General features: G+C 55.5%; 2 protein-coding genes and 1 long non-coding RNA gene across 4 annotated transcripts; all 3 read right to left on the bottom strand.

The window, feature by feature from the left end:
* Nucleotides 1-698: 698 nt before the first annotated feature.
* On the bottom strand, nt 699-4802 carry LOC144940774 (uncharacterized). The gene is made up of 2 exons (XR_013639166.1): nt 3909-4802; nt 699-3841 (listed from the first exon to the last, which is right to left on the bottom strand). It is a non-coding gene; the product is annotated as an uncharacterized LOC144940774 (long non-coding RNA).
* Nucleotides 4803-5643: 841 nt separating this feature from the next.
* LOC144940771 (voltage-dependent calcium channel gamma-5 subunit-like) lies at nt 5644-25593 on the bottom strand. 2 transcript variants are annotated; one of them, XM_078867174.1, is made up of 6 exons: nt 25242-25318; nt 17777-17980; nt 16357-16443; nt 15437-15577; nt 7246-7391; nt 5644-6393 (listed from the first exon to the last, which is right to left on the bottom strand). In XM_078867174.1, exons 1-6 carry the CDS (start codon nt 25279-25281, stop codon nt 5914-5916), a joined length of 1098 nt encoding a protein of 365 aa, XP_078723300.1. In that variant the 5' UTR covers nt 25282-25318; the 3' UTR covers nt 5644-5913. The 2 variants fall into 2 exon arrangements, with proteins under 2 accessions (XP_078723300.1, XP_078723302.1); XM_078867176.1 differs by lacking the exon at nt 25242-25318 and adding an exon at nt 25507-25593 and having other exon boundaries at nt 5670-6393.
* LOC144940772 (protein transport protein Sec61 subunit gamma-like) lies at nt 11469-12172 on the bottom strand. Its single transcript, XM_078867177.1, has one exon. The coding sequence runs from the start codon at nt 12059-12061 to the stop codon at nt 11864-11866; it is 198 nt and encodes a 65-aa protein (XP_078723303.1). The 5' UTR covers nt 12062-12172; the 3' UTR covers nt 11469-11863.
* Nucleotides 25594-26396: the final 803 nt, after the last annotated feature.

Genomic DNA, 26396 nt, shown 5'->3' with positions numbered 1-26396 from the left:
ATCTCATATCATGTGGAAATTCACAGCGGGCAAATATTCCCACAAAAAATGTGCACGTGCCCACGGTGAGAGAGAGAGAAAGAGAAAGAGAGAGAGAGAGGGACATGGCAATCTCAAAATATACAGCGGCAGGCGTCAAGGGTTCGGGCTCAAAGCCACGGCCTCCTCCCGTATAGCAGGCGAGGGAGATAACACATATCCTAGTCACCGTGCCGCCCCCGCTATTTATTGCGCTGTGACATTGACGGCTCGACGCCACATGTACCCGATTGCTACCGCGATTATTACAATTATTATTATTTCGGATGCGAAGACGGAACGGCAGTGTAGAGAAGCCGGCGCAGCCGTGGAGAGGCGAGCAAGGGTGGCGGCGAAATCGCGTGGATGTGCACGCGGGAGATGCGATGTTTCCGGTCGCCCCACTCAGCGCGCGCGCGCACAAAGTGCTCGCCGCAAATGAACCACAGTCACCTCGCTGATCTTCTCGTCAAGGAACGCAAACCATCACGCGGAACATCCCGGTCACGCGTTTGCAGCGGCGTTTGGCTGCTCGCCGTCGAAACAAAGGCGGCGGTCACCGCATCGCGCGCTCGCAGATGCGCTTTCGCGGCCGTCTGGAACACTCTTCCTAACGACATGAGATTTAAATCGAATTTCTTTCGCACCGCTTTTTTGTGTACGTTTAGTTTGTTGCCCTTCCCCCCCCCCCTGCCCCGCGCACCTCTTTATAAGCTCGGTTGGCTACGTGCGGTGTGAAAGAAGTTCAGCATACGGACAGTTGATAGAGTCTGCAACGACCAGAGGGCTTCTGTGAGAGCGTTGGTGACGTTTTGGGTTTCCTTCAGTTTCAGGAGCGCAGACTACAGTCGGTGGACCAACCAGTCCATGGTGTGCGTTGCATTTATGGGTCTCGATGGGTCTCGATGGGTCGCTACGTGTCTATGTGTATTTCTATGGGTATTTGTGTCTATGTGTATCTCTATGAGACTCTGTGTCTATGTGTATGTCTATGGGTCTCTATGTGCCTGTGTATTTCTATGGGTCTTTGTGTCTGTGCATTTCTATGGGTCTTTGTGTCTGTGTATCTCTATGGGTCTCGATGGGTCTCTGTGTCTATGTGTATTTCTATGGGTCTCTACGTGTCTATGTGTATCTCTATGGGTCTCTGTGTGTCTACGTGTATCTCTATGGGTCTCTTTGTGTCTGTGTATCTCTATGGGTCTTTACGTGTCTATGTGTATCTCTATGGGTCTCTGTGTGTCTATGTGTATTTCTATGGGTCTCTACGTGTCTATGTGTATCTCTATGGGTCTCTGTGTGTCTACGTGTATCTCTATGGGTCTCTTTGTGTCTGTGTATCTCTATAGGTCTTTACGTGTCTATGTGTATCTCTATGGGTCTCTGTGTGTCTACGTGTATCTCTATGGGTCTCTTTGTGTCTGTGTATCTCTATGGGTCTTTACGTGTCTATGTGTATCTCTATGGGTCTCTGTGTGTCTATGTGTATTTCTATGGGTCTCTACGTGTCTATGTGTATCTCTATGGGTCTCTGTGTGTCTACGTGTATTTCTATGGGTCTCTTTGTGTCTGTGTATCTCTATGGGTCTTTACGTGTCTATGTGTATCTCTATGGGTCTCTGTGTGTCTATGTGTATTTCTATGGGTCTCTACGTGTCTATGTGTATCTCTATGGGTCTCTGTGTGTCTACGTGTATCTCTATGGGTCTCTTTGTGTCTGTGTATCTCTATGGGTCTTTACGTGTCTATGTGTATCTCTATGGGTCTCTGTGTGTCTATGTGTATTTCTATGGGTCTCTACGTGTCTATGTGTATCTCTATGGGTCTCTTTGTGTCTGTGTATCTCTATGGGTCGTTACGTGTCTATGTGTATTTCTATGGGTCTCTGTGTGTCTATGTGTATCTCTATGGGTCTCTGTGTGTCTATGTGTATCTCTATGGGTCTCTGTGTGTCTATGTGTATCTCTATGGGTCTGTATGGGTTGACTGTATGGTCCACAGTCTGGGTTGAATGGCCACAATAGCACAACTGTGGATCGTTTTCAATGTATATCTATGGGTCTCTATGTATCTCTATGGGTCTCTGTGTATCTCTATGGGTCTCTATGTATCTATGGGTCTCTGTGTATCTCTATGGGTCCCTACGATGTGTCTCGATGTATCTCTATGGGTCTCTGTGTATCTCTATGGGTCCCTACGATGTGTCTCGATGTATCTCTATGGGTCTCTGTGTATCTCTATGGGTCCCTACGATGTGTATCGATGTATCTCTATGGGTCTCTGTGTATCTCTATGGGTCCCTACGATGTGTATCGATGTATCTCTATGGGTCTCTGTGTATCTCTATGAGTCCCTACGATGTGTATCGATGTATCTCTATGGGTCTCTGTGTATCTGTATGGGTCCCTACGATGTGTCTCGATGTATCTCTATGGGTCTCTGTGTATCTGTATGGGTCCCTACGATGTGTCTCGATGTATCTCTATGGGTCTCTGTGTATCTCTATGGGTCCCTACGATGTGTATCGATGTATCTCTATGGGTCTCTGTGTATCTGTATGGGTCCCTACGATGTGTCTCGATGTATCTCTATGGGTCTCTGTGTATCTCTATGGGTCCCTACGATGTGTATCGATGTATCTCTATGGGTCTCTGTGTATCTCTATGGGTCCCTACGATGTGTCTCGATGTATCTCTATGGGTCTCTGTGTATCTGTATGGGTCCCTACGATGTGTCTCGATGTATCTCTATGGGTCTCTGTGTATCTCTATGGGTCCCTACGATGTGTATCGATGTATCTCTATGGGTCTCTGTGTATCTCTATGGGTCCCTACGATGTGTCTCGATGTATCTCTATGGGTCTCTGTGTATCTCTATGGGTCCCTACGATGTGTATCGATGTATCTCTATGGGTCTCTGTGTATCTCTATGGGTCCCTACGATGTGTCTCGATGTATCTCTATGGGTCTCTGTGTATCTTTATGGGTCCCTACGATGTGTCTCGATGTATCTCTATGGGTCTCTGTGTATCTCTATGGGTCCCTACGATGTGTATCGATGTATCTCTATGGGTCTCTGTGTATCTGTATGGGTCCCTACGATGTGTCTCGATGTATCTCTATGGGTCTCTGTGTATCTCTATGGGTCCCTACGATGTGTATCGATGTATCTCTATGGGTCTCTGTGTATCTCTATGGGTCCCTACGATGTGTCTCGATGTATCTCTATGGGTCTCTGTGTATCTCTATGGGTCCCTACGATGTGTCTCGATGTATCTCTATGGGTCTCTGTGTATCTCTATGGGTCCCTACGATGTGTCTCGATGTATCTCTATGGGTCTCTGTGTATCTCTATGGGTCCCTACGATGTGTCTCGATGTATCTCTATGGGTCTCTGTGTATCTCTAGGAGTTTCTGTGGGTTGACGATATGGGTCCATGGTGGTTTGGGTCGTCCTTGGCCCGCGAAACCACTCAGCCCGGTCTAAATAGCAGTAAATATTAAAATTATTCGTATTACCGAAACATAGAAACTGTTTAGTTATTGTTACGTAGCTAAAAGGTGTGTTTTTTTATGGGTGGTGGTGGTTGGCATTTAGATGTTAAAGTTTAGCGCAGTTTAATCCGGGCAGTTTACCTAACTTCATTTTTTTTATGATTAAATATCATTAAGTAAAAATGTGAATGAATAATCCCGTCAGACGAAAGGTTTAATAAGCGCCCCGCGGCAGCATCACCTGGGAGGGAAGTCGCGGAACCACAGCGGTTGTGTGGCCACCACCACCACCACCCATCACCACCACCTCCACCACCCACCACCACCACCTCCACCACCCACCACCACCACCACCACCTCCACCACCCACCACCTCCACCACCCACCACCCACCACCACCACCACCTCCACCACCACCACCACCACCCATCACCACCACCTCCACCACCCACCACCACCACCACCACCTCCACCACCCACCACCTCCACCACCACCACCCACCACCTCCACCACCACCTCCACCACCCACCACCAGCACCACCAGCACCACCTCCACCACCCACCAGCACCAACACCAGCACCACCCACCACCACCACCAGCACTACCAGCACCACCACCACCTCCACCACCCACCACCCACCACCACCAGCACCTCCACCACCACCAGCACCCGCCACCAGCAGCACCACCAGCACCACCTCCACCACCACCCACCACCAGCACCACCAGCACCACCACCACCAGCAGCAGCAGCAGCAGCCACTCTGAATAAGCACTGGCGTCGACCTACGGTCCACCTCGCGAGAGAGCGAGAGGCACGAGAGAGATGCACGCGAGAGAGAAGAGAGAGAGAGATGAGAGAGAAGAGAGAGAGAGATGAGAGATATGAGAGAGAGAGAAGGAGAGGCACACGCAGCAGATTCGGACCGCAGTCTTTGCGATGACGACGACGACAAACAACAACAACAGCGACCGATCTCTGCAGCTTGGAGAGCACGCGAGGAAATCAAGCACGGCGAGATGATGGCATGATGGAGCTCGTGCCATCAAAGGATGGAGAAGGTAAAGGGTTTGAGACGAGTTTGGAAGAATGGCTACTCAGTTATGACAGCCCGCGGCAAGGGAAATGAACGCCACCCCCCCCCCCCTGCACCCCCCCCCCCAGGCCCCCCACCTTACTAATTCCCCGTTTCCAGGCCAGGTCCAGGGTCACCGCATGCCGCACAGAGATTGCTGCCACTGGGGGTACACCCCCCCCCCCCTAGGCTAGACCATACAGCGGTAAAAATATCATCGCCCCCTACTGGGGTGTAGTGTGTGGTGGGGTGGAGTGTGGTGGGTGAACAGTGGAGTGGGGTGTAGTGTAGTGTGGGTGTAGTGTGGGGTGGGGTGTAATGTGATGGGTGGACAGTGTAGTGTGGGGTGTGGTGTAATGTGGTGAGTGGATAGTGGAGTGTTGCGTGGTGTGGTGGGGTGGGGTGTAGTTTGGGGTGGGGTGTAATGTGGTGGGTGGATAGTGGAGTGTGTGGGGTGTGGTGGGGTGTAGTTTGGGGTGGGGTGTAATGTGATGGGTGGATAGTGGAGTGTGGGGTGGGGTGTAATGTGGTGGGTGGATAGTGGAGTGTGTGGGGTGTGGTGGGTGTAGTTTGGGGTGGGGTGTAATGTGATGGGTGGATAGTGGAGTGTGGGGTGGGGTGTAATGTGGTGGGTGGATAGTGGAGTGTGTGGGGTGTGGTGGGTGTAGTTTGGGGTGGGGTGTAATGTGATGGGTGGATAGTGGAGTGTGTGTGGTGTGGTGGGGTGTAGTTTGGGGTGGGGTGTAATGTGATGGGTGGATAGTGGAGTGTGGGGTGGGGTGTAATGTGGTGAGTGGATAGTGGAGTGTGTGGGGTGTGGTGGGTGTAGTTTGGGGTGTAATGTGATGGGTGGATAGTGGAGTGTGTGTGGTGTGGTGGGGTGTAGTTTGGGGTGGGGTGTAATGTGATGGGTGGATAGTGGAGTGTGGGGTGGGGTGTAATGTGGTGAGTGGATAGTGGAGTGTGTGGGGTGTGGTGGGTGTAGTTTGGGGTGGGGTGTAATGTGATGGGTGGATAGTGGAGTGTGGGGTGGGGTGTAATGTGGTGGGTGGATAGTGGAGTGTGTGGGGTGTGGTGGGTGTAGTTTGGGGTGGGGTGTAATGTGGTGGGTGGACAGTGTAGTGTGGGGTGGGGTGTAATGTGGTGAGTGGATAGTGGAGTGTTGCGTGGTGTGGTGGGGTGTAGTTTGGGGTGGGGGTGTAGTTTTGAGCAGGGGGGATTGCCTAAGCAGTGACCAGGAGACGGTTTATATCTGTGCCCGAACACACACACGCATCTCTGCGCGCACCGCCTGCCCCGTGTACGCACGCCACGCGTCCTCCTCTAGCAGGGCGACGAGGTGACGTCTCCCGCGCCGCCCCGTGCCATCATGGCCAGGTAGTTGACCCCGAGGCGCCCGGCCGCGGGGTCAGACAAGCGGCGACTGGAGCCCCGAAACAAGCCCTGCACGGGCAGGGCGCTCCCCACGCGGCCGGGAGGTTCCCCGGCGGGCGAGTCGGGCTCGGGAGGCCCCCAGCTGGGCGGGGAGCTGTGGGAGCGACCCCAGGGCGAGGCAGAGCCCGCGGTCGCGATGGTCCCCGGGACGATGCCGCCGCCGCCGCCGGCTGCGGTGGCGGCGGCGAGTCCCTGGGGGGATGCCGGCGACGAGGGTCGCCGCGCTGCGTCGAGGGGCGTCTGCAGGAACTGCGCAGAGTAGTCGGAGCAGTTGCTGAGTCGCGTGCGGTAGAGGGACGCGTGTGGACGGAACTCCTCCTCGGTGCGGTACCTCTTCATGAAGAGGTACACCGAGACCACGCCCGCGCCCTGCCGGGCGGACGTGTGCGTGCGTGTGTGTGTACGTGTGTGTGTGTGTACGTTCGTGTGTGTGCGTACGTGTGTGTGTGTATGTGTGTGTGTACGTGTGTGTGCGTGTGTACGTGTGTGTACGTGCGTGCGTGTGTACGTGCGTGTGTACGTGTGTACGTGCGTGTGTGTACGCGTGTGTGCACGTGTGCGTGTATGTGTACGTGTGTGTGTACGTGTGTGCACGTGTGTGTGTACGTGGGTGTGTACGTGTATGTGTACGTGTGTGTGTGAGTACGTGTGTGTGTGGGGGGGGGTGTAGTGATTAGCGCGCTGCGCTCAGAACCCGGCGACCCGAGTTCGTGCGCTCCCTCCTCCCCTCCACCTCACCCCCCCCCCCCGACCCCCATCTCCCTCCTCCCTCCTCCCCTCCACCTCACCCCCCCCCCCCGACCCCCATCTCCCTCCTCCCCTCCACCTCACCCCCCCCGACCCCCATCTCCCTCCTCCCCTCCACCTCACCCCCCCCCCGACCCCCATCTCCCTCCTCCCTCCTCCCCTCCACCTCACCCCCCCCCCCCCCCGACCCCCATCTCCCTCCTCCCTCCTCCCCTCCCCTCCACCTCACCCCCCCCCGACCCCCATCTCCCTCCTCCCCTCAACCTCACCCCCCCCCCGACCCCCATCTCCCTCCCCCCTCCTCCCCTCCACCTCACCCCCCCCCCCCCGACCCCCATCTCCCTCCTCCCTCCTCCCCTCCACCTCACCCCCCCGACCCCCATCTCCCTCCTCCCCTCACCCCCCCCCCGACCCCAATCTCCCTCCTCCGTCCATCCACCTCCTTCCCATCCATCCCCTCCTCCTCCTCCTCACCTCGGTGAGGAAGAACGAGAGTACGGCGAAGTGGAACGACCAGCCGTACGAGTACGTGAACGAGGTGGAGTTCTCGCTTGAGCGGTTGGTCACCTCGTCGTTGACGCTCGAGATGTAGAGGACGAGGCCCACGACGAGCGCGAGCCCTGCAGGAGCAGAAGCACCATCAGCAGCACCATCGTCATCATCAGCACCATCACCATCAGCAGCACCATCATCGCCATCATCATCATCATCATCAGCAGCAGCACCATTGTCATTATCATCAGCACAATCAGCAGCATCAGTAGCATCATCGTCATCATCTGCGCCATTGTCATCAGAAGAACCATCGTCATCAGCAGTAGCACCATCATCAGCAGCAGCATCATCGTCATCATCATCAGCAGCACCATCGTCATCATCAGCGGCACCATCAGCGTAATCAGCAGTAGCATCAGCAGTAGTAGCATCATCAGCGGCACCATCAGATTAATCAGCAGTAGCATCAGCAGTAGTAGCATCATCAGCAGCACCATCAGAATCATCAGCAGTAGCATCACCAGTAGTAGCATCATCAGCAGCACCTCGGATTAGCACGCTTAGCTACGTACGGTGCGAAAAAAGTTCAACATACATGCATAATCAAGTGAGACACAGAGACAATTGATGGAGGAGGGGGGAGCGATTATGTGTGCGTTCCACCCCTAGGTCGACTCAGCCAAAAACGACTACCTGATGCGGTGTGTAAACATCGCCGCTCGGGATACAAAGACGGCCGTGCGTGGTGTTGTCCACCCACCCCCTCCCGTGTGTGTGTGTGTGTTCAATACATTACAATCGTTATCAGCGTCATCACCACCACCACCACCACCTTTCACCATCATCGCCAAGTTCGTGACCCGATCAGGGTGACCCCGTCGCTAATTAACAACCAATGACTGCTCTCTTCTCCCCTTAATGGACTCTAATGACAGCTGTTACCCGACTAAGCGGCGGGGGGCGAGGTGGGTGACGATCGACCGTGGGGGAAAACTCTTCCACCTCTCATCTCTCCCACTCGTTTGCCAAATCTCTGTCGTCTGCCCCCCCCCCCCTTCTCTCTCGCTCCGTCCCACCACATCCCGTTGTGTATGCCGCTCTGTTTCTCAATCGGACTACTCTCCCCTTCTCGCTCTCTCTTTTTTTTACGATCAGTGGAAACAAGATGATGCTCGGTGTATTCGGCACTTTGCTTCGTTCATCATTTCGTTTTTTTTTACATTTTTAAACTTAGCTTTATGTAAAACCATCACTCTCTCGCTCGCTCTCTCGATCACTCTCTCGCTCACTCTCTCGGCCACTCTCTCGGCCACTCTCTCGCTCACTCTCTCGCTCTCTCTCTCGCTCGCTCTCTCGATCACTCTCTCGCTCACTCTCTCGGTCACTCTCTCGCTCACTCTCTCGCTCACTCTCTCGCTCACTCTCTCGCTCACTCTCTCGCTCACTCTCTCGCTCACTCTCGCTCACTCTCTCGGTCACTCTCTCGCTCACTCTCTCGCTCACTCTCTCGCTCACTATCTCGGTCACTCTCTCGCTCACTCTCTCGCTCACTCTCTCGCTCACTCTCTCGCTCACTCTCGCTCAATCTCTCGCTCACTCTCTCGCTCACTCTCTCGGTCACTCTCTCGCTCACTCTCTCGGCCACTCTCTCGCTCACTCTCTCGCTCACTCTCTCGCTCACTCTCTCGCTCACTGTCTCGCTCACTCTCTCGCTCACTCTCTCGCTCACTCTCTCGCTCACTCTCGCTCACTCTCTCGCTCACTCTCTCGATCACTCTCTCGCTCACTCTCTCGCTCACTCTCTCGCTCACTATCTCGGTCACTCTCTCGCTCACTCTCTCGGTCACTCTCTCGCTCACTCTCTCGCTCACTCTCTCGCTCACTCTCTCGCTCACTCTCTCGGTCACTCTCTCGGTCACTCTCTCGCTCACTCTCTCGGTCACTCTCTCGCTCACTCTCTCGCTCACTCTCTCGCTCACTCTCTCGCTCACTCTCTCGCTCACTCTCTCGGTCACTCTCTCGCTCACTCTCTCGGTCACTCTCTCGCTCACTCTCTCGGTCACTCTCTCGCTCACTCTCTCACTCTCTCGCTCTCTCTCTCGGTCACTCTCTCGCTCACTCTCTCGCTCACTCTCTCGCTCACTCTCTCGCTCAATCTCTCGCTCACTCTCTCGCTCACTCTCGCTCAATCTCTCGCTCAATCTCTCGCTCACTCTCTCGCTCACTCTCGCTCACTCTCTCGCTCACTTTCTCGCTCACTCTCTCGCTCACTCTCGCTCAATCTCTCGCTCACTCTCTCGCTCACTCTCTCGATCACTCTCGCTCAATCTCTCGCTCACTCTCTCGCTCACTCTCTCGCTCACTCTCTCGATCACTCTCTCGCTCACTCTCGCTCAATCTCTCGCTCACTCTCTCGCTCACTCTCTCGATCACTCTCTCGCTCACTCTCGCTCAATCTCTCGCTCACTCTCTCGCTCACTCTCTCGATCACTCTCTCGCTCACTCTCGCTCAATCTCTCGCTCACTCTCTCGCTCACTCTCTCGCTCACTCTCTCGGCCACTCTCTCGGCCACTCTCTCGCCCACTCTCTCGCCCACTCTCTCGCCCACTCTCTCGCCCACTCTCTCGCTCACTCTCTCGCCCACTCTCTCGCCCACTCTCTCGCCCACTCTCTCGATCACTCTCTCGCTCACTCTCTCGCTCACTCTCGCTCACTCTCTCGCTCACTCTCTCGCTCACTCTCTCGCCCACTCTCTCGCCCACTCTCTCGCCCACTCTCTCGCTCACTCTCTCGCTCACTCTCTCGCCCACTCTCTCGCTCACTCTCTCGATCACTCTCTCGCTCACTCTCTCGCTCACTCTCTCGCTCAATCTCTCGCTCAATCTCTCGCTCACTCTCGCTCAATCTCTCGCTCACTCTCTCGCTCACTCTCTCGCTCACTCTCTCGCTCACTCTCGCTCAATCTCTCGCTCAATCTCTCGCTCAATCTCTCGCTCACTCTCTCGCTCACTCTCTCGATCACTCTCTCGCTCACTCTCTCGCTCACTCTCTCGCTCACTCTCTCGCTCACTCTCGCTCGATCTCTCGCTCGCTCTCTCGCTCTCTCGCTCGCTCTCTCGCCCGCTCTCTCGCCCGCTCTCTCGCCCGCTCTCTCGCCCGCTCTCTCGCCCGCTCTCTCGCCCGCTCTCTCGCCCGCTCTCTCGCCCGCTCTCTCGCCCGCTCTCTCGCCCGCTCTCTCGCCCGCTCTCTCGCCCGCTCTCTCGCCCGCTCTCTCGCCCGCTCTCTCGATCGCTCTCTCGCCCGCTCTCTCGCCCGCTCTCTCGCTCGCTCTCTCGCCCGCTCTCTCGCTCGCTCTCTCGCTCGCTCTCTCGCTCGCTCTCTCGCTCGCTCTCTCGCTCGCTCTCTCGATCGCTCTCTCGATCGCTCTCTCATCGATCGCTCTCTTCGCTCGCTCTCTCGCTCGCTCTCTCGGCCGCTCTCTCGCTCGCTCTCTCGATCGCTCTCTCGCTCGCTCTCTCGGCCACTCTCTCGCTCACTCTCTCGATCACTCTCTCGCTCACTCTCTCGCTCACTCTCTCGCTCACTCTCTCGCTCACTCTCTCGCTCACTCTCTCGCTCACTCTCTCGGTCACTCTCTCGCTCACTCTCTCGCTCACTCTCTCGCTCACTCTCTCGGTCACTCTCTCGCTCACTCTCTCGCTCACTCTCGCTCACTCTCTCGCTCACTCTCTCGCTCACTCTCTCGGTCACTCTCTCGCTCACTCTCTCGCTCACTCTCTCGCTCACTCTCTCGCTCACTCTCTCGCTCACTCTCTCGGTCACTCTCTCGCTCACTCTCTCGCTCACTCTCGCTCACTCTCTCGCTCACTCTCTCGCTCACTCTCTCGATCACTCTCTCGGTCACTCTCTCGCTCACTCTCTCGCTCACTCTCTCGGTCACTCTCTCGCTCACTCTCTCGCTCACTCTCGCTCAATCTCTCGCTCACTCTCTCGCTCACTCTCTCGGTCACTCTCTCGCTCACTCTCTCGGCCACTCTCTCGCTCACTCTCTCGCTCACTCTCTCGCTCACTCTCGCTCACTCTCGCTCACTCTCTCGATCACTCTCTCGCTCACTCTCTCGCTCACTCTCTCGCTCACTCTCTCGCTCACTCTCTCGCTCAATCTCTCGCTCACTCTCTCGCTCACTCTCTCGCTCACTCTCTCGCTCACTCTCTCGCTCAATCTCTCGCTCACTCTCTCGCTCACTCTCTCGCTCACTCTCTCGCTCACTCTCTCGCTCACTCTCTCGGTCACTCTCTCGCTCACTCTCTCGCTCACTCTCGCTCACTCTCTCGGTCACTCTCTCGCTCACTCTCTCGGTCACTCTCTCGCTCACTCTCTCGCTCACTCTCTCGATCACTCTCTCGCTCACTCTCTCTCTCCCTCCCTCTCTCTCCCATTTATCCCCAATTCATACGTCAAGACAAAACAGAATGTCAAAAACTTCCGGTAAAACATTGGACACATTTTGCAACATTATGGCATTTCACTGTTGACGATATAAAGTTATCTCCAGAAGTGTCAGCATCCTTTTCAAAGAAGAACTTCAGTTGATCTTAACTCCCAACAATGATGTCGTTGATGGGAATACGAATGAGTTTCACGAAGAAGCCCTTCATGGCAAAGCCAATTTCCGTCGCTATTGCGATCTTCTTAAAATCTTTGCGGTCGGGCTTTGTGCAGCGTTTCACGAGCCGGATGGAATTCTTGACGCACTGCCTGCCGGGATTCACGAATGTCACCACCTGGTCCATGATGGATTCGTCTTCACCTGGACAGAGCCTCCAAGTCCCGGCGTCTCCTTCTCACCGGGCGGCACTCGCGACGTGCCCCGTCTCCCCCTCTCTCGCTTTTTTTCCTCATCACCCCCCCCCCCCGCGCCCCCCCCCTCTCTCTCTCACTCCCTCATCTCCCCCCCCCTCCCCTCTCTTATTTTCTTTTTTTCCTTTTTTCCACTTTTTTTTCATTCCTCATCTCCCCCCCAAACGCCCCCTCTCTCTCTCTCTCTCACTCCCTCATCTTCCCCCGTCCCGTCCCACCCTCTCTCTCTTATTTTTTTTTACTTTTTTCTTTTTTTTCCTCATTTCCCCCAAAGTCCCCCCTCCCTCTCTCACTCCCTCACCTCCCCCCATCCCGTCCCCCCCCCCCCCTCTCTCCCTCTCTCACTCCCCCTCATCTCTCTCAGCCTCTCTGTCGCTCACTCTGGAATCGAATCCGTCGTTGCGAAATCGATTTCCGATGACCTTTCTGTGATGGCCTCCGAACATTGGGACGCGGCGACGGTGGACGCACTCCGGCCCCACTTGCATCCAGAATCAAGTTGCCCGGCTGCACTCGCTCTGCTCGCCAAACAAACACGCGAGGCAAGGCCTCTCCCTCTCTCTTTTTTTTTACGATCAGTGGAAACATCATTTCGTAATTTTTTTTTTAAATAATAACTTTGCTTTATGTAAACCCCCACCTCTCGCTCACTCTCTCGCTCACTCTCTCTCTCTCTCTTTCTCCCAGCTGCCCCGTGTGGCCTGTTCTCGAATCTACCCCCAAGGCAAAAGCTTTCATTATAAATAATAATGACGACGACGCTGCTGCTGCTGCTGCTGGCTTCTTTAGTTTATTTCTGCAGCTCTGGGAGCCCGCGCACGCGCGCTTCCTCACGACGCCGCTCACCCCGTGAGCTGCGCCTGAGTAGTAGGGACGTCTAGCCGCTGGAAGAGATGCTGGTGATGGTGGTGATGGTGATGACGGTGGTGACGATGATGACGGTGATGGTGGTGATGACGGTGGTGATGGTGATGATGATGATGACGGTGATGGTGATGACGGTGGTGACGGTGATGACGGTGATGGTGGTGATGACGGTGGTGATGGTGATGATGACGGTGGTGATGGTGATGATGATGATGACGGTGATGGTGATGACGGTGGTGACGGTGATGACGGTGATGGTGGTGATGACGGTGGTGATGGTGATGATGACGGTGATGGTGATGACGGTGGTGACGGTGATGACGGTGATGGTGGTGATGACGGTGGTGATGGTAATGATGATGATGACGGTGATGGTGATGACGGTGATGGTGATGATGACGGTGGTGATGGTGATGATGACGGTGGTGATGGTGATGATGACGGTGGTGATGGTGATGATGACGGTGATGACGGTGATGATGGTGATGATGACGCTGGTGATGGTGATGATGATGATGACGGTGATGATGATGATGATGACGACGGTGGTGATGATGATGACGACGACGGTGATTGGTGATGATGACGCTGGTGATGGTGATGATGATGATGATGACGGTGATGATGATGATGACGACGGTGGTGATGGTGATGATGATGACGACGGTGATTGGTGATGATGACGGTGGTGATGATGATGACGGTGATGGTGGTGATGATGACGACGGTGGTGATGATGATGATGACAAATGACAGCACAACGAGGTGCGTTATCGTCACGTGGACATTTATAGCGGCCTAATAGTCTGAACGCGTGGATGTTGATTCTAAATGTGGAGGGAAAAATTGGAGGACCCAGAGAAAAATACACGCCACCACGGGGAGAGAGAGAGAGAGAGACACACGCAAACTCCAAATACACAGCAGCAGGCATCAGGGTCGGGATCGAATCCACGACCTCCTGTATACCAGGCGAGGTAGTTAACATCTCCTAGCCACGGCGGCGTCCTTCGAGGATATCAAACCGAGGAGATGGAGCGATGAAAATTAATTAATGGCGGTGCTAGGCGGATTGTGACATCGCGGAACGGAGTGAAATGTGGTGGTGGCTTCATCCAGCAGTTGATTGACCATGGCTGATGATGGCTCTGTGTACAGCAAGATACCAAAGATACATATCCCCGTATAGGCAGAACAGGCTGCTGGGGCAAGTGCTGTTAGCGAGCACCTATGAAGGCCGGAACGGCACACGAGGGGGTGGGTGGCCAGCACCACGCCCGGCCGCCTGTGTCTCCCCAGTGGCGAAGATTTACGACACACCGCACCAGGTACTCTTTTGAGGCCGAGTCGATCTCGGGGAGGCCCAGGACCGGTTTCAGATAATCGTCACTGGGTGTTGGCCGTGAGCGGGAATCGAACCCGGGTCGCCGGGTTTGTAGCGCAGCGTAGCGCTAACCGCTACTACACTACCGCTCCCCACTACAGCAAGATCACACACACGCACACACGGACGCACACGGATGCACGCACGCACACACGCACACACACACGCACGCACACACACACACGCGCGCACACACACAAGCACACACACACGCACGCACACACGCACACACGCACACACACGCGCGCACACACACGCACACACACACGCACACACGCACACACACACACGCACACACACACGCACGCACACACGCACACACGCACACACACACGCACGCACACACGCACACACACGCGCGCACACGCACACGCGCGCACACACGCGCGCACACGCACGCGCGCACACGCACACGCGCTCACGCACACGCGCGCACGCACGCACACACGCACGCACACACGCACACACGCACACACGCACGCACACACGCTCACTGATCAGTTGCTCGCGATCACCCCCTACCCCCTTTCCACCTATCTCCCCTCCCCTACCCCAACACTCGCCCTGCATAAAAAAGGCCCCATTGGTCTCCCCCCACCCCCACCCACCTCTCCCCCCACCCCATGTTACCCAATTAGTTTGTTTTTCCAAAGCACCATCACCCACCCCACCCACCCCACCCCCACCCCCACCCACCCCACCCCCACCCACCCCACCCCCACCCACCCCACCCCATCAACTCTCAACCGGAGCTAATTCGAGAGAGAGACTGGGAATAGAGGGAGATGGTGAGGGTGTGATGTCGTGGAGATGTTGGGGTGATGTTGAGGTGATGATGATGAGGGTGTGATGTCGTGGATATGACGAGATGATGTTGAGATGATGATGATGATGAGGGTGTGATGTCGTGGAGATGTCGTGGAGATGTTGGGGTGATGATGATGATGATGAGGGTGTGATGTCGTGGATATGACGAGGTGATGACGAGGTGATGACGAGGCGGTGACGAGTTGGTGACGAGTTGGTGACGAGGCGGTGACGCGGTGGTGCCTCTCACCGGCGAGGATGAAGAAGATGCCCGAGACGAAGGCGAGTGCCGTGCGCTGTGGCCGCACGTGGCCCAGGTTGTTGATGACGAAGCCCAGCAGCATGAGGAGCAGCGCCGCGAGGGGGAACGGCGTGGCGGAGCGCATCAAGCCTGCCGCACACCACACGCAGAGACACACGCAGAGACACAAACAGATAGTTAGACACACAGATAGATAGACACACAGACACACACGGATAGACACACAAAGTGGGAACGGCGTGGCGGAGCGCATCAAGCCTGCCGCACACCACACGCAGAGACACACACAGAGACACACACACACAGATAGACACACAGACACACGCGGATAGACACACAGAGACACACACACACAGATAGACACACAGACACACGCGGATAGACACACAGAGAGACACACACACAGATAGACACACAGACACACGCGGATAGACACACACAGATAGACACACACAGATAGACACACACACACAGATAGACACACACACAGAGACACACACACAGACACACACACAGAGAGACACACAGACACACAGATAGACACACACAGATAGACACACACAGATAGACACACACACACAGATAGACACACACACACACAGAGACACACACACAGACACACACACAGAGAGACACACAGACACACAGATAGACACACACAGATAGACACACACCACACACACACACAGATAGACACACACACACAGATAGACACACACACACAGAGAGACACACACAGATAGACACACACAGATAGACACACACACACAGAGAGACACACACAGACACACACACACATAGACGCGCGCATGGTAGCAAACGTCCTAACGGAGCCCTCTTGCCCCAACAGCCTGCGAAGGCTACACGGGGCTACTTTGTCTTTGTGCGCTGCGCGCTGAGCGGCTCACGCAGCACGTTGGCTGTGGAGTCGGACGTGATGTGCGAGCCGCTCGCCGCGAAGTACTGCACGTTGCTGCACGAGCCCAGGTCCTCCTCTGCAGGGACACGCGCCACGCACACGGGCATAGGGTCAGGGTCAGGGTTCGTGGTAGGGTCAAAGGGTCGGGGGTTAATGTCAGGGTCATCGTTAGGGTGAGGGTAAGTGGTTGGGTCGTAGGGTCGGGGGTAATGTTAGGGTCATCGTTAGGGTGAGGGTTAGTGGTTGGGTCGGGGTTAATGTTAGGGTCATCGTTAGGGTGAGGGTTAGTGGTTGGGTCATAGGGTCGGGGGTAATGTTAGGGTCATCGTTAGGGTCAGTGTTAGTGGTTGGGTCGTAGGGTCGGGGGTAATGTTAGGGTCATCGTTAGGGTGAGGGTTAGTGGTTGGGTCATAGGGTCGGGGGTAATGTTAGGGTCATCGTTAGGGTCAGTGTTAGTGGTTGGGTCGTAGGGTCGGGGGTAATGTTAGGGTCATCGTTAGGTTGAGGCTTAGTGGTTGGGTCATAGGGTCAGGGTTAATGTTCAGTTCATCGTTAGGGTCAGGGCCAAGGTTAACGTTAGGATCTTAGGGCCAGGATAGGTGTTCGCATCATGGTTAGGGCGATAGTTCGGGTCAGAGTTCCCCTGCCTCTCTCTCTCCCTCCCTCTCTCTCTCTCTGTCCGCCGTCTCTGTGCCCCGCGAGTTGCTCACGACGCCGCTGTTGTTGCGCGCGACTCGGAGGCGACAATTGGACGCCGTGAAACATTTCCCTCCAGCCACCATTCGGCGAGACCCTCCAGGGGACACGCGTCCGAGTCTCCGCTACTTCGGCGCGCGAGAGAGCGGTGACCGCGAGGTCCGTCGTGACAATCGAAGCCGACGACCAAACGCTGCTTGCACATGAGTCGCGAGGATCGGTGAAACTATCGCGGCTGAACACGCGGCTCTCATTGCTACGACTGCCCCATCCCCCCCCTAACACTGCCCCCACCCACCTCCGTCCCTGCCGCTCCCCCCCCCCCCCCCTTTAACACTGCCCTCCCCCCGACACTGCCCCGCCCGACACTGCCCCCTCGCCTCCGCGACACTGCCACGTCACTGCCCCCCCCCCACGACACTGCCCCCCCCCCCACGTCACTGCCCCCCCCCCCACACTGCCCCACCACAACTCTGCCCCATCGACACTGCCCCCCCCCCCCCACGACACTGCCCCCCTCTCGACACTGCCCCCCCCCCACGACACTGCCCTCCCCCAACACTGCCGCCCCCCACGACACTGCCCCATGCGACACTGCCCACTGCCCCCTCCCCCAACCACCCCCCCCCCCCCTCGCCAGGACACTGCCCCCCTCGACAATGCCCTCACCCCCCCCCCCCACCACCCCCCCACCCCGCCGAGGAGCGTCTTACCGGCGAGCGAACAGACCCTCCAGAGGCCCGAGTGCACGGCCACGTGCAGCCAGCGCGTGCGGTTCCCGTGCGAGAAGAGCGTCTCGTGCGAGTAGAGCCAGAAGTCGGTGCTCACGGCCACGCAGAGCGCGCACAGCCCCAGCACGGACAGGCCGCTGCTCAGCAGCGTCAGAGAGCGGCGGCCGCAGCGGCCCATCGCGGGGCCTACGCGGGGGGGCGGGGAGGGTGGGGAGCGGTGGGACAGCGGTTAGCGCGGCCGCTGCTGCGCCACGTGGAACGAATACGGCAGCGCTGTCTCGCCTGCTTGAGCATTTTTTTTTCTCGCTGCGGTTGTTCCGCCTGACGAGGGATCGCTTGCGTTGCGATCGAAACGTCGTGCTTTGTTTGATTTTGTTTCTACCCACGTGACTTTAGCGATAGAGCCAAAGGGTATGGACCGAATGTCTCGATTTGAAGTTTTCGTGACCGCGGGAATCCGTGCTCTGTTGGCCTCGGTGCGGTGTGTAAGTTAAACATCGTCACTTGGGGAGACAAAGGCGGCCCGGCGTGGTGTTCGGCCACACCGCGCCGACGCGGGGGCGTGTCGGCCTTCATCGGTGCTGCTCGCTGACAGGACTTGCCGTGAGGCTATACGGGGGATCTTTGTCTTTTGCGGGGTCAGGTGACTGGGGGTGAGTGGCACGGGGAGGCACAGAGGGGCCTGATCGTGAATGGTGGGGAGATGGGTAGCGGAGACATGGCATGGCAGATGGTGGAAGAAGATGGCAGGAGATGGAGGGAGAGATGAGTTGGAGATGGTGGGAAAGATGAGTTGGAGATGGTGATGAGAAATGAGTTTGAGATGGTGATGAGAGATGAGTTGGAGATGGTGGGAAAGATGAGTTGGAGATGGTGATGAGAGATGAGTTGGAGATGGTGATGGGAGATGAGTTGGAGATGGTGATGAGAGATGAATTGGAGATGATGGGAGAGATCAGTGGAGATGGTGATGAGAGATGAGTTTGAGATGGTGGAAGTGATGAGTTTGAGATGGTGATGAGAGATGAGTTTGAGATGGTGGGAGAGATGAGTTTGAGATGGTGATGAGAGATGAGTTGGAGATGTTGGCGAGAGATGAGTTTGAGATGGTGGCGAGAGATGAGTTTGAGATGGTGATGAGAGATGAGCTTGAGATGGTGATGAGAGATGAGCTTTAGATGGTGATGAGAGATGAGTTGGAGATGGTGATGAGAGATGAGCTTAAGATGGTGATGAGAGATGAGTTTGAGACGGTGATGAGAGATGAGTTGGAGATGGTGATGAGTGATGAGTTTGAGATGGTGGCGAGAGATGAGTTTGAGATGGTGATGAGAGATGAGTTTGAGATGGTGATGAGAGATGAGATTGAGATGGTGATGAGTGATGAGTTGGAGATGGTGATGAGTGATGAGTTTGAGATGGTGATGAGTGATGAGTTGGAGATGGTGGCGAGAGATTAATGGAGATGTTGGAGAGACGAGCTGGAAGTGGGTGTCGAAGTTGACAGCAGACGATTGGAAGCGATGTTGGTTTGGTGGCGTCGTGTGGAGACGGCGCGGCGAGATGGGGGCAGGCGGGCGTGGGTTGGGGCTGGGGTGTTGCGGGAGACGAGGAGAGATGGAAAGAGGTGACGGGTGGTGAGCGAGACATGGGCGGAGATGAAGAGCGCATAGGAAGAGAGGGAAATTGGGGAGACGCGGGGAGATATTGGGGGGGGGGGGGGCGGTGGGGGGCGAACTGAACCACGGGGGCGGGGTGGGTGGGGGGGAAAGTGAGAGGGGAGACGCAGGCACGAGTCTCACACATAGCTCGAACCCTGACCCTATAACTCACACGTAGCTCAAACCCTAACCCTATGACTCGAACCCTAACCCTACAGTTCACACGTAGCTCGAACCCTGACCCTATAGATCACACATAGCTCAAACCATAACCCTATAGCTCGAACCCTAACCTTATAACTCATGCGTAGCTGAAACCTAAACCCTATAACTCAAACCCTAACCCTATAGATCACACATAGATCAAACCCGAACCCTATAACTAACACGTAGCTCGAACCCTAACCCTATAACTCTAACCCTAATCCTATAACTCACACGTAGCTCGAACCCTAACCCTATAACTCGAACCCTAACCCTATAACTCACACGTAGCTCGAACCCTAACCCTATAGCTCACACGTAGCCCTGACCCTAACCATATAACTCAAACCCTAACCCTATAGCTCACACGTAGCTCAAACCCTATAGCTCGAACCCTAACCCTATAGCTCACAACCCTAACCCGAGCTCAGCCCTAACCCCAGCACATAGTCGGAACCCCAAGGCTTTAGCCCTAGACCCTCACCCCAAGGCTTAGCCCTAGACCCGAACCCTTAGTGTACCACCTGTGACATAGCCTGGCCGTCACGGACCCCGATGCATAGAAATTAAATGAAGGGGGGCGGGGTGGAGGGGGAGGAGCTGTCCAACTCCCCCACACCCCTCCCCCCTCCCCCTTTACCCCCCCCCCCTCTCGCCACACCCCTCTCCCTGCTCCTTACCCCCCTCGCTCCTTACCCCCCTCGCTCCGTGCCCCCTCGCTCCGTGCCCAGTGTCACGCGGATCGGACCCGGCGTGCGCGCACGAAAAAAATTCAATTCCCGACTTCCCAAATCTCTTTTGACCTCCGACGTCACGCGGACGTTCGCAGAAGTGTGTCGCAAACGGCGACGGAACGGTGACACACGCACACACCACACACACACATAGAGAGACAGAGCGGGAGAGAGGGGTAGGGAGAGAGGGGGGGGGGTAGAGAGAGAGGGGGTAGAGAGAGAGGGAAGGGGTAAGAAGGGGGAGAGCAGAGCGTGACATCTTTCATTTAAACAGGGGAGGGGGGGCACATAAAGCAAAGCATGGAAGATAAAAACCTAAATGATGAACGAAGCAAAGTGCCGACTACACGGAGCATTTTCTTGTTTCCTCTGATCGTAAAAAAAATAGAGACAAAGGCAAAGATCCCCCCTAATAGCCTCGATTGAAATTTGGGACAAGTGCTGTTGAGCGAGATTCTTTCAGAGTCGCGAAAGGGGCGTGGTGGCCAGCAATCTACGCCGGGCCGCCTTTGTCTCCCCGGTCGCGACGTTTACTGTACACTGCAACAGGTACTCATTTGAGGCCGAGGCAACCTAGGGGAGGCCCAAGACCGGTTCAGATAATCATCACCGGTGCTGGCCGTGAGCGGGAATCGAACTCGGGTCGCCGGATTCCTTGCGCAGCGTGGCGCTAACCGACGCGCCACCGCTCCCCACACGCAACCCCACACACGATCTCACACACGATCTCACACACAATCTCACACACAACCTCACACACAATCTCACACACAATCTCACAAACAATCTCACACACAATCTCACACAAGGGGTAGCAACAAAGAGAGAGAGTTAAATGCACGGATGTGCTGGTTTGTTTTTAGTCAACGATTACAGCTGCGTTGATTCAGCACAAGCAGACTCTGAGTCGATTTCGACAGACAATGTCTCATCAGCAGGCAGGCTTCGTTGCCTATAAGATCTGGGAATTCGCTACGATGATTATGACGACGATGATGATGACGCCGATGATGACGATGATGCCGATGATTAAGACGATGATGATGTTGACGATGATTATGATGATGATGCCGATAACGACGATGATGATGATGACGCCGATGATGATGATGATGATTATGACGAGGATGATGATGATGATGACGCCGATGATGATGCCGATGATGACGATGATTATGACGATGATGATACTGATGACGACGATGATTATGACGACGATGATGACGATGATTATGACGATAATGCCGATATTGACGATGATGATGACGCCGATGATGATGCCGATGACGACGATGATTTTGACGTTCATTCTGACGATGATTATGACGATGATGATGATGAGGACGACGATTACGACGACGGCTCCACACGTGGCTATTTATGGCAACCGTCCTAGGAAACTGCATGTGGGTCACCAGCTCCGCACACAAAGACAAAGATCCCCCACGTAGCCCCGAGCACACCGTTGAGGCAAGTGCTGTTGTCGAACGCACCGGTAGGGGGTCGGAGAGCACCAGCGAGGGCACTCGTTTAAGGGCCGAGTCCACCTAGGGGAGGTCCAGATCCGGTTCAGGTGTTCGCCACCGAATACGGGTCAACACGCACGCGCACGCACGTGTGCGCGCGTGCGTCGCAAGCCGCGCTAATCCCCTCCGATGTGTGTTGGGATTAAAACAAACAACAACAACAACAACCCCGATATCGATATTAATATTCAACGCGCGGTGCTTGCAGAAGAAGGCCTTTGTGCGACGCGAGCGTGCGAGGTGCGCGAGTGTGTGTGACTGTGTGAGTGTGTGTGACTGTGTGTGTGAGTGTGTGTGAGTGACTGTGTGTGTGTGTGAGCGAGTGTGTGAGCGTGACTGAGTGAGTGAGTCTGTGTGAGCGAGTGAGTGTGTGAGTGGGTGTGCGAGTGAGTGAGTGAGTGTGAGCGAGTGTGTGAGCGTGAGTGAGTGTGAGTTAGTGACTGTGTGTGTGTGTGTGAGCGTGTGTGAGTGAGTGTGCGAGTGAGTGTAAGTGTGAGTGAGTGAGTTAGTGTGAGTGTGTGTGTGTGTGAGTGAGTGTGCAAGTGAGTGAGTGTGAGTGAGTGTGTGAGTGAGTGAGTGTGAGTGAGTGCGAATGAGTGTGCGAGTGAGTGTGTGAGTGAGTGTGGAAGTGAGTGTGAGCGAGTGTGTGAGCGTGAGTGAGTGAGTGTGAATGAGTGTGTGAGTGTGAGTGAGTGTGCGAGTGAGTGAGCGTTTGAGTGAGTGAGCGTGAGTGAGAGTGATTAAGTGATCGTTTTTGGGGAGCGGTGGTGTAGCGGGAAGCGCTGCGCTGCGCTACGAACCCGGCGACCCGAGTTCGATTCTCGTTCAGGACCACCAACACCAGTGACGATTATCTGAAACCCATGCTGGGTCTCCCCTAGGTCGACTCAGCATCAAATGAGTACCCGGTGACGATGTGTAAACATGTGTAAACATCGCCACTAGGGAGACAAAGGCGGCCGGGCGTGGTGTTGGCCACACACCCCCTCGTGTGCCGTGCCGGCCTTCAAAAGTGCTCGCTAACAGCACTTGCCCCTACAGTCTGTTAAGGCCATGCGGGGGATCTTTGGCTTTGTGTGCGGTGGTGTAGCGGTCAGCGCTACGCTGAGCTACGAACCTGGCGGCCCGAGTTCGATTCCCGCTCACGGCTAACACCGCCAGTGACGATTCTCTGAACCGGGCCTGGGCACTCCCTAGGTGGACTCAGCCTCAAACGAGTACGTGCCAGCCTTCATGAGGTGTTACTCGCTCACAGCACTTGCTCCAACAGTCTGTTGGGGCTATAAGGTTGGAATCTTTTTTTTGGTAAATTCGAGTTTAAAACGTGTGAGCAGATAATGCGATTGAACGCTGTCGTGACGTGGGTGAGTGGCCTGTGCGTGATTCATACGTTCGAGTGCGTGAGCGTGTGATCACACCGGTTCGTGACCCATTGATAACAATGCATGATGAGGCTCAATTCCGGGTGAAAGTGCCCAGGCATTTCAAGGATGTGTGAGCGCATCTCGCTCGCGATCCAGCCTGGATCGTCGGCAGGGCCAGCCTGAATGTTTCTAGCCGTAGAGAAGGCAGCGATGGACCATGACCGAGAAGACCCGCGGCTTCGTGTGGAGCGAAAGTCCAGGCAGCTTACACGCAAGCCGATTAAAAGATAATCGTCGCTGGTGTTGGTGGCCGTGAGCGGGAATCGAACTCGGGTCGCCGGGTTCGTAGCGCGGCGCGCTAACCACTACACTACCGCTCCCCATAGCACACACACCTACACATAGACACACACACACACAGACACACCCACACATAGACACACACTCTCACTCACATGGACATTCATTCAATGAACGGAAAGAATGATGGATGTTTCGGCTGACAGGCCTTTTAGGTCGATATCGTTTTTTTTTCCATGGGTAACAGTGCAACAAAACGATCAACCGAACCGGCATCCACCTCTTGACGCTCATCAGCGAGCCGGAGCCAATTACATTACTGCCAAAGCGGCCTCAAAATAAGTACTGTTAGCTGGGGCGATGTGTTAGCATCTTCACTCGGGAGACAAAGGCGGCCGGGCGTGTTGCTTGCCAGCCACCCCCTCGTGTGCCCTGCGGGCCTTCATAGGTGCTCGCTAACAGCACTTGACCCTACAGTCTGTTAAGGCTACACGGGGGGTCTTTGTCTTTGTGACGATGGGTAAACGTGTAAGACTCAATTGTGGCACTTTCTTCACGATCATCCTCATCATTACTGTTACCATCAATAGCATCATCATCATCATCATGACTCCCATTAGTATAATTACAGGCATCATCATCACTTTCCTTGCGATCATCGTTGCTTGCACCATTATTATCATCATCACTGACATCACAATCACCACCGTCATTGTTTATATCAAGATCATCATCATCATCATCATTTCCACGATAATTGTGGACATCATCGCTGTCTTCCATACCATCATTGTCATCAGCATCATCAGCATCACTACCACCATCACTTCTGTTGAAATTATCACAATCATCGCGGATATTATTCGTCAAGCATCACCATCATCATCACTGCCATCATGGTTACTGTTGTAATCAGCAGCAGCAGCATTACTTCCGACAAGTTCATCACGATCATCGTATCTGTTGATCGTCATCACCACCACCAGCACCATCATCACCATCATCACCATCATCAGCAGCAGCAGCAGCACTATCATCACCATCATCATCAGCAGCACCATCATCACCATCATCATCACCATTATCATCACCATCATCAGCAGCAGCACTATCATCACCATCATCATCAGCAGCACCATCATCACCATCATCATCAGCAGCACCATCATCACCATCATCATCACCATCATCATCACCATCAGCAGCAGCAGCAGCACTATCATCACCATCATCATCAGCAGCACCATCATCACCATCATCATCACCATTATCATCAGCAGCACTATCATCACCATCATCATCACCATCATCATCACCATCATCATCACCATCATCATCACCATCACCATCAGCACCGTCACCATCATCAGCAGCAGCACCATCATCACCATAATCATCACCATCATCAGCAGCAGCACTATCATCACCATCATCATCAGCAGCACCATCATCACCATCATCATCACCATTATCATCAGCAGCACTATCATCACCATCATCATCACCATCATCATCACCATCATCATCACCATCATCATCACCATCAGCACCGTCACCATCATCAGCAGCAGCACCATCATCACCATAATCATCACCATCATCAGCAGCAGCACTATCATCACCATCATCATCAGCAGCACCATCATCACCATCATCACCATCATCAGCAGCAGCACCGCCGCTGCGTTTGTAAGTCATCAAATCAGTCCCCTGGCGCCGTGGGGCAGCACCACGTGGTCAAGCGCCGGTGAGTGACCACCACACGGAATCACCTGCCGGGTTACCTCACCTGTCAGAGCTACCCCCCCCCCCCCCGCTTCACCCCCCCCCAGACCCCACCCCACCCCTCCAGTCCCTCCAGTCCTCACCACCACCTCCCCAGCAACGATTAAGGAAGAAGGGGGGGGGGGTGACGGGACTCACCCGGTGGTTTCAGCTCACCAGGGCCACCTCTTCCTCCCAGCTCTCTCTCCAAACCTCCTCCTCCTCCTCGCGTCTCCTCTTCCAGCTGCTGCTGGCGTGTCCCACGGCGTGTCCCCAAGGCGTGTCCCACCGCGTGTCCCCAAGGCGTGTCCTCACGGCCTGTCCCCACGGTGTGTCTCACGGCGTGTCTCACGCCTTGTCCTCACGGCCTGTCCCCACGCCTTGTCCCCACAGCGTGCCCCACGGCTTGTCTCCACGCCTTGTCCCCACGGCCTGTCCCACGCCGTGTCCCACGGCGTGTCCCACGGCGTGTCCCACGCCTTGTCCTCACGGCGTGTCCTCACGGCGTGTCTCACGGCGTGTCCCACGCCTTGTCCCCACGCCTTGTCCCCACGGCGTGTCCCCACGGCGTGTCCCACGGCGTGTCCCACGGCGTGTCCCACGCCTTGTCCCTACGGCGTGTCCCACGGCGTGTCTCACGGCGTGTCCTCACGGCGTGTCTCACGGCGTGTCCCACGGCGTGTCCCCACCGCGTGTCCCACTTGCGTCCTCCCGCGAGTCGCAGAAGATTGAGCGTAAGCTGTGGCGCAGGGAGACTGCAGAGACTCCCCCACCACCCCCACCACCACCACCGACACCACCACCCCCACCACCACCACCACCCCTCCCAAGGCCGTCAGCTCCCCTGGGCAGCGGGGGCAGTCGTCGTCTCGAGGGGTCGCGACCCCGGCTGCTGTCTTCTGGCCGAGCCGATCATCCCACGTGGCGCTCTCGTGGCTCAGCGTTGATCGCACCCTCTCGCGCTCACGCACTCACCACCACCACGTGTGTGTGTGTGGTGCGTGTCACGCGTGTCTACTGTGTGTGTGTATATATAGGCGCGTGTGTGT

Source organism: Lampetra fluviatilis, chromosome 23 (assembly GCF_964198595.1).
Source record: "Lampetra fluviatilis chromosome 23, kcLamFluv1.1, whole genome shotgun sequence".
In the NCBI taxonomy this organism is placed as follows: Eukaryota; Metazoa; Chordata; class Hyperoartia; order Petromyzontiformes; family Petromyzontidae; genus Lampetra; species Lampetra fluviatilis.
This window is presented reverse-complemented; position numbering and strand designations above follow the sequence as displayed.

Coding starts and splice junctions, on each gene's coding strand:
- LOC144940771 (XM_078867174.1), bottom strand. CDS start 25,281: ATGACTTACAAACGCAGCGGCGGTGCTGCTGCTGATGATG. Junction 16,444..17,776: donor GAGGGTCTGTTCGCTCGCCG/GTAAGACGCTCC, acceptor GTGTCCCTGCAG/AGGAGGACCTGGGCTCGTGC. Junction 15,578..16,356: donor CTCCACAGCCAACGTGCTGC/GTGAGCCGCTCA, acceptor GGTGTGCGGCAG/GCTTGATGCGCTCCGCCACG.
- LOC144940772 (XM_078867177.1), bottom strand. CDS start 12,061: ATGGACCAGGTGGTGACATTCGTGAATCCCGGCAGGCAGTGCGTCAAG.